Source organism: Odontomachus brunneus, unplaced genomic scaffold (genome assembly GCF_010583005.1).
Source record: "Odontomachus brunneus isolate Ranch 3 - 2012 unplaced genomic scaffold, Obru_v1 Obru_scaffold_172, whole genome shotgun sequence".
Lineage (NCBI taxonomy): Eukaryota > Metazoa > Arthropoda > Insecta > Hymenoptera > Formicidae > Odontomachus > Odontomachus brunneus.
This window is the reverse complement of record NW_022639622.1, coordinates 207,423-214,681: the sequence shown is the minus strand read 5'-3', so window position 1 is coordinate 214,681 and position 7,259 is coordinate 207,423. Positions and strand designations below refer to the sequence as shown.

Sequence of the window (7,259 nt, the reverse complement as noted above, 5' to 3'; positions counted from 1 at the left end):
GGTATCAAGAAATAAAAATTGCTTATTTTGTTTTCATAGAGCTCTGTGAATTTTTTCAGAATTTTGTGTTAACTTTTTAGTACTTCAAGGAAATATAAGAAAATGAAGTACTAAAAAGTTAATATAAAATTCTGAAAAAATTCACAGAGCTCTATGAAAACAAAATAAGCAATTTTTATTTCTTGATATTTTTTGGTAAAGTTGATAGAATTCAAGTAAAAAATTATTGAAACCAATATTCTTGTTATTATACCGTCAAAGATACGGTCGGAATTCGCTTTTGACAAAAAGAGCGATTTTCCTAGAAGAAGTGCATCGCTACATACGTATCGTATCATTCTTTTGTCGACGAATGGCTACGCATTCTCGCACGTCCGATAGAAAAAACAACCTTGAAAACGCTTAATCCGTCGGCTCTTATTATTTACCTCACTATTTACGGAGTGTGTTTTTGACGATAAACCCTAATAAATTTTAAAAATCCGGCCTTCTTTCTTGGGAGAACCGTTTTGTCCTAGGAGAGAGAGAGAGGAGTAAAATTTTGAGGGTATATATGCGAGGAGAAAACTCCGGTTTCGCATTTTCCACTGTCAGTTTTCCGTCGTGAGACACGTTACAATGTCGCGAGTGGGTACATTAGTGCACGAGTTCATCGTTACGGCTTCAAACGCCGACGCGAATATTGATAGCGTTCGATATTTGACGCGTATTTCCGCCGATGACGCGGAAAATTATATTTTATTTTATTCTTTCACATGCGCTTGTAGCAGCACGCTGCTAGCGCTTTGTGCAAGTGCGAGAAATTTTGGGGTGATCCGAAATTAATGAATATAATCAGAGAAATTCTGATGTTTCGACGAGATTTTGAGGAGAACATCGAGAACGTGTGGGGTATTATCGCCGACGCGATATCCTACAACGGATAAGTTAAATCATATCAATTTTATACCAAAAACTAAAACTTTGTAATTTACGCGAATTTTTAAGACAATTATTGTTTTTATCGTTTCATAAGTCCGACTTTCGTAGCCGACGGTACCAGTGATGGAGAAGCGCTTGAGCTTCTTCCACGGGGTCGTAAACGCCTCGCGGAGGAACCGCCTTACCCGAATCAGGCGAACGAGACGTCGTCGTCGTTGCTGAACCCATACGTAAGATAGCATAAATATTTATAAAATAACAAAAGTGTCATATTAAAATCGATTCATGCGTTATAAGTGTAATTTTACTTTAAGAAAACAGCGAAAATGATACCGGTGCTAGTGAAACGGTAGCCGTCGCCGCTGCCGGCACGGACGACACCGTCGGCGACGACAATGACGTCGACGACGAGGATGACGACAACACCGACGACAACGATAGCGTCGACAGCGACGACGGTGATAGAGCCGACAGTGACGACGACGACGACGGCGATGATGGCAACGTCGCCGTTGCCAATGACGCCGACAACGATGTCAATGTCGACGAAGACAGGGGCGAGGAAAGTAACGAGGGAGAGGAACGCGACGATGACAATGTCGGGGGTAATGCTGAAAATGTTTGCCGCTATCGAGAGCCGCTTTCTTCGGCAATATCAGGTAAGAACTTTTGCGTGCGAACCCACGCGGAATTCTCTGAATGTTTATTTTTATTTACGTTTAATTTATTTTACGTTCGAATTTAATTCAAATGATTGTAAATGAAACTAGAACCGAGTTACTTGCCGGTTAGCCACCATTCCGACGAAGGGGAAAATTGTATGCCGCATATTCCCGACGCGGAAAGAGAAGAGGAATGGGAAAGAATACTGTAGGAGTGTAACGCGGAAATTCCCCCGGAATTACGAATTTTTTCTGATTCCCCGTTATGGGATTCTAGTCAGGAATTATCGTATTTCAATTTAACGCCGGAAGAGTAAATTCGAACGTGAGTTATAAGATGACTTAAAATATTAAATATTTTACAGAGCTCGCGTTTCTAATTATTTCGCATTACTTTTTTACAGTACAACAAGGAGGCACACGTGGAAGCGTTCTCTCCTCCGAAATGGAACCGGCGCGAGAGGAGCTTATGGAGGAAGAAGGAGACGAAGAAAAAGAAGAAGTTCCTCACGAGCGCGGTAATGTTAAATTTAATTATATCGAAATACGGGGAGAAAACGCGCGGCGGTTTAGGAATTTTCGTATATTACGAAAGGCGCGTATAAAGATTCTCCCACCCGCCAAAGGCACCGACATCGCTAATCATTTAGAAAATGCGTTCCGCGAAATCTATTCTTACGCCGTTAATTCCGCTAACGCGAGCGATTACGTAGGGCTGTCTTTCACCTCGATGGCTTTAACACGCGGGCCGGCCGGCTTGTCGTTTCGCCTAGTGCGAGACTTGACTTACGAGGATGTCTGGGGCCTCGTAAGCTCGGTAGCGCAAAGCGCCGAGAGTCACGATATTGCGGAACGTTTTTTAATAACGGTGTACAATGTCGGGATGCCTTTGGGGCGAGGGGGAAAATCGAATAAATTAACGCGTGAAAATATGGTAAAACGCTCGATTTTAAATATAAGTAATCGGGATAATATGTGTCTCCCGCGTTCCCTCGTCGTGGCTCGCGTTTATTGCAAACACAGTATAGTACGCACTGGCGAACTACATAAAAAATGTGAAAATATAAGACATCCATATTCCGCGTTGCAAAGATGTTTGGCGGAAGAATTAACAAGAAACGCCGGTATAGTTATACCTGAGGAAGGATGCGGCATCCCGGAGATCGAGCGTTTTCAGCAGCTTCTCTCACTAGAAAATATCGTGATTGTCGTTTATAATTTCAGGAGTTTCGGACGCGGAGTTCCTCCGTTGTATGACAGACACTCGACGCTCGCCTCTCGTTCTCGTATAGCCAAGTATACACTAAACATAATGTATTACGAGCGCTCGCGGCATTATAAACGTATTTTAAATTTAAAAGCCGCCTCGGCTAGTATATATTATTGCGTTCCCTGTAACAAAGGTTACCGTCATGAAACGGGTCATCGGTGCTCAAATACGTGTCCGCGATACCTCGGCGCGCCGCCATGCGAGAAGCTAGACGCACGATTAATCGGCTGCGACGCGTGTAACCGCGTGTTTTACGGCGAGAGCTGTTTCGAACGTCATCGCGCGCCGAAATCTTACGCCGGCAGGTCGTAGGTCGAGATCGATGATAACGACGATAAGGACGATGCGAGAACAAATCGGAAGGGCCGCGCCGCATTTATATTTTACGACTTCGAGACGCGGCAAAACGAAATGCTCGAAGGGTGCGCGAACGTTAAAACCCACGTAGTTACTCTCTGCGTCGCGCAGCAAACGTGCGAATCTTGTCTGGGAGAGGACGATATGGCGTCGCGATGTCGTTGGTGCGGGGTGCGCGAATTTGTATTTCGCGATGATCCGGTAAAACAATTCGTCGATTTTGCAACGAGAACGACGAAGCGTTTCTCGTGCTTCATCTGTATTGCGCACAATGCGGGGGAGTTCGACTCGCAGTTCATCCTGCGCTACCTGGTTGAGAGCGGTAGGACGGACGAACCGAAATTAATATTAAACATAACAAAAATTGTATTACTAACCGTGAGACGGACAAAATTTCTCGATAGCGTTAATTACATGCCTATGCAGCTGTTGGCGTTACCGAAAGCTTTCGGGCTGAAGGATTCCGTCGCCAAAGGTGTATTTCCGCATTTATTCAATACGATTAAAAATCAAAATTATGTCGGGCCGCTACCGATATTGATTATTATTCTCCGGATACAATGAAATCGGACGAACGCGAGCAATTTTTAACGTGGCACGCGGAAATGTCGGGCAAAAACGCGATGTTTAATTTTCAACAGGAGATAGTGCGCTATTGCCGGAACGACGTAGATATCCTTCGACGAGCGTGTCTGGCCTATCGATAAATTTTCCTAGACAGTAGAAATGTGTGTCCGTTCGAAGAATGCACAACTATCGCTTCCACGTGTATGAAAGTTTTTCGCAAAAACTTTTTGCGCGAGAAGGAGATTGGGATAATCCCGCTCGGCGGTTATAGAGGTGTCAACGCGCAATCGCGTAAAGCGCTGCAATGGTTATTACTGAAGGAGCGTGAGCTCGGACGCGCGATAATTCACGCGGCGAGAGGTCGGGAACAGCGTTTATTGGAAGGCCCGCTCGTCAACGGATATTATGAGACGGAGAATCTCCGGCAGCGTCACGTGCTGCAATTTCATGGCTGTTTTTGGCACGGATGTCCCAAGTGTTTCCGCGTGAACCGCAACAGACCGCTCTCAACCGTGTCCTGCGAGGATACAATCGAAGCACGTTACGAGCGCACACTCGCGATGACGTGTCGTTTTAAAAAACGGGGGTATGTCGTTACGGAAAAGTGGGAGTGTATCTTCGATCGGGAGCTACGCGAAAATCGTGAGATACGCGAATTTATTGAGAAACAATCCCTTCGAACCTCGCGAGGCGTCCTACGGCGGGCGTAAAATATCGTCACGCGGTATGAAGTTACAGGTACAGAGAAGATACGTATGTTTTTTGACGTATGTTCTTTGTACCCGTATGTGCTGAAGACGGGAGCTTTTCCGCTGTCATCCGGACATTTACGTGGGTGAGGAGCGTTGCGCCTTGATCGGAGCAGGCCCCGATTTTAACTTTGACGCCGTAGAAGGCCTCATACGTTGCAGGGTGCTCGCGCCGCGTGATCTCTTCCATCCAATACTCCCTTATCGTGTTAATGGAAAATTGCTATTCGCGCTTTGTCGCAGCTGCTGCAAGACATTTTCTCAGACCGCGTGTACGCACGATGACCCTGTCGATCGCGAATTTGAAGGCGCGTGGGTGTCTTGCGAGTTACGCAAAGCTATTGAAAAAAGTTATCGCGTCACGAGTGTGAGCGAAATATGGAGCTACAAAATTACGCGATACGATCCGGTTACGCGATGGGGAGGATTGTTCGCCGAGTATATCAACTGTTTTCTGCAGTTGAAACAAGAGGCCAGCGGATGGCCAAACGAATGCGCGAATGACGAAGGCGGCAAGGAACGGTATCTGCGCGAATACGAGAAAATCGAGGGTATTGTTCTCAATAGGTCGAATATCTCCCCGAATCCAGGCTTGCGCTCGGTCGCGAAGCTCTGTCTCAACTCTTTCTGGGGTAAATTCGGCCAACAGTCCAGTACCGAGATCGTTAGAACGTGGGAGAGTTTTACGGCTCTGCTCACGAGCTCGGAGCACGAAATAACAGATGTATTGCCCGTAAACGACGAAGTGATATATGTTTCATGGAGAAGCCGTCACACCTTCTCCGCTGACCAGCGTCGCGATAGCCGCTTACACCACGGCGTTAGCCCGATTAAAGCTATGTTCGTATTTAGAAAAGTTAGATCGTCGCGTGTTATATTACGATACCGATTCGTGTATATATTTCAGCACCAATGATCCCGACGAGTACAAGCCGCGTACGGGAAATTTTTTGGGCGACATGACGGACGAACTCGAGAGTCACGGCCCCAGTAGCTACCAGTACATCGAGACGTTCGTATTCGCTGGCCCGAAATTTTACGTTTACGTCGTTTGCACGAGTAAAGGACGCGCGCGAGAAATTTGCAAAGTGAAGGGAGTAACCCTGAATTTTGAAAATTCTCGCGTGCTTTTAGTTCCATTAAGTCATTGTTATTAGCCGACGAAAAGTTAAAGAGGGGGGAAGAGACGGGCGAGGATAAAACCGTGATAAAACTGCGATTTAGCGCGATTCGGCGTACCGTATTTCACGACATCGTCACAAGAGACGAGACAAAGTCCTGCATACCTGTATTACTAAAACGTATTTTTAACGACAACGGATACTCCGCACCGTACGGTTACGTTTCCAGCGAATAGCGATATATATCGTACCTTTGTTTTACTTATTTGCAGCGTAAGATTTTAAAATTATTCCTAGGATAAGAACAGTGTAAAAACTGCGAAATATACGGAATATACACACCTGTTTACTCCTCCTGTAAAAAGATAAATGTAAATTTTACGCGCTATACTTTAAAAATAAGGTAATATATTTTTATATGCAACGAAGACGAATGTAAAAAATAAAAACTTTTTAAAATCGATTTTGTTCTTACACATACATCCCTTCCACCCCCCAGGTCCCTATACTTTAAGCGAGCGAGCGAAACAATTTTGAATTTCTTGCGCGATGCTTAAGCTACGAATAGAAGTAACTTTCAAACAAGAGGACAAAATGTCCCGGCTGAGTGCGAACCGAGAAATATCGCTTGTTCCAGCGCGATAAGCTCAACAATCGCGGTTCTAGCGCTGGGAGGGGATACGAACTATCTTTCCCCCCAGCGCTAAATAAGCTTTTGCGCGTCGCGTGCGGAAGTTCGCTCACGGCGGCGCGAACCGCGCCGCGCCGTGGGAAAGAACTCGCTGAGGCGTGCGCGCGCGCGCGCGTCCCCGCGGATGTACGCTGACGCGAGCGCCGCGTTCGCCGCGTGGGCCCCCCGCGAGGGTTTGCTAGCCCACCGTCGCGCGATTCGAGATATAAATCCGCGCTCGCGAGCCGGGCTTTTTTCATTCTCAGAGTCGCGCGCGGAGACTGTTTGTTCGCGCGACATAGACGTACGCTGAAGGCATCCTTGGACGTCGATCGTTTGTGATCTGACGGGATGCGGTAAAGCGATCTTAGTGAAGACTTTTCTTCGCCATTTGTCCGGCATGTCCGACGTCGATTTCGAAAGAATTTTGTTTTATTACGCGGAGTGCAGGAGGCCTATCGTCAACTGCAGCACGAAGTGGATTTGTTGTACCGTCGCGAAAAGTCCGGGGCAGCATCGTGCGACATCGGAAAGCGCGCGGGGGGAAATATAATCGAGTTTCGCGAAGGTTTACCCCGCCCCGATGATTACTCGCACGATCCGCTTCGCGCGAAATTAGTGATAATCGACGACCTTATGAGGGAATCGTCCTCGTGCGACGTGATTGTGGATTTGTTCACAAAAGGTAGTCATCACAAGAACCTCAGCGTTATACTGATTTCCCAAAATCTCTTTCATCAAGGCCGCGGATAGCGGGATATTTCTCTCAACTGCAATTATATCGTGGTATTCAAAAATCCTCGCGATCGCGCTCAAATTCGCCACTTGGCGCGTCAAGTTTATCCGGATGATTCGAAGTTTCTGAAAAAGGCGTACCACAACGCTACTTCGCGACCGCACGGATATTTGCTGCTCGATTTGAAACAGTCTACTCCCGACGAA

General features: G+C 46.5%; 2 protein-coding genes across 7 annotated transcripts; both read left to right on the top strand.

Moving 5' to 3' along the window:
• Nucleotides 1–129: 129 nt before the first annotated feature.
• LOC116851349 lies at nucleotides 130–6,110 on the top strand. 6 transcript variants are annotated; one of them, XM_032830674.1, is made up of 4 exons: nucleotides 130–1,151; nucleotides 1,243–1,580; nucleotides 1,692–1,908; nucleotides 1,988–6,110. In XM_032830674.1, exon 4 carries the CDS (start codon nucleotides 2,029–2,031, stop codon nucleotides 3,163–3,165), a length of 1,137 nt encoding a protein of 378 aa, XP_032686565.1. In that variant the 5' UTR covers nucleotides 130–1,151; nucleotides 1,243–1,580; nucleotides 1,692–1,908; nucleotides 1,988–2,028; the 3' UTR covers nucleotides 3,166–6,110. The 6 variants fall into 6 exon arrangements, with proteins under 6 accessions (XP_032686565.1, XP_032686569.1, XP_032686564.1 ...); XM_032830678.1 differs by lacking the exon at nucleotides 1,692–1,908 and having other exon boundaries at nucleotides 1,236–1,580; nucleotides 1,988–2,101; nucleotides 2,808–6,110; XM_032830673.1 differs by having other exon boundaries at nucleotides 1,236–1,580.
• Nucleotides 3,625–5,883, top strand: LOC116851356. The gene is made up of 5 exons (XM_032830686.1): nucleotides 3,625–3,687; nucleotides 4,017–4,363; nucleotides 4,575–5,366; nucleotides 5,434–5,538; nucleotides 5,661–5,883. Exons 1-5 carry the CDS (start codon nucleotides 3,625–3,627, stop codon nucleotides 5,881–5,883), a joined length of 1,530 nt encoding a protein of 509 aa, XP_032686577.1.
• Nucleotides 6,111–7,259: the final 1,149 nt, after the last annotated feature.

Coding starts and splice junctions, on each gene's coding strand:
- LOC116851349 (XM_032830674.1), top strand. CDS start 2,029: ATGGAACCGGCGCGAGAGGAGCTTATGGAGGAAGAAGGAGACGAAGAA.
- LOC116851356 (XM_032830686.1), top strand. CDS start 3,625: ATGCCTATGCAGCTGTTGGCGTTACCGAAAGCTTTCGGGCTGAAGGAT. Junction 3,688..4,016: donor AGGATTCCGTCGCCAAAGGT/GTATTTCCGCAT, acceptor TTGCGCGAGAAG/GAGATTGGGATAATCCCGCT. Junction 5,367..5,433: donor GTTAGCCCGATTAAAGCTAT/GTTCGTATTTAG, acceptor TATATATTTCAG/CACCAATGATCCCGACGAGT.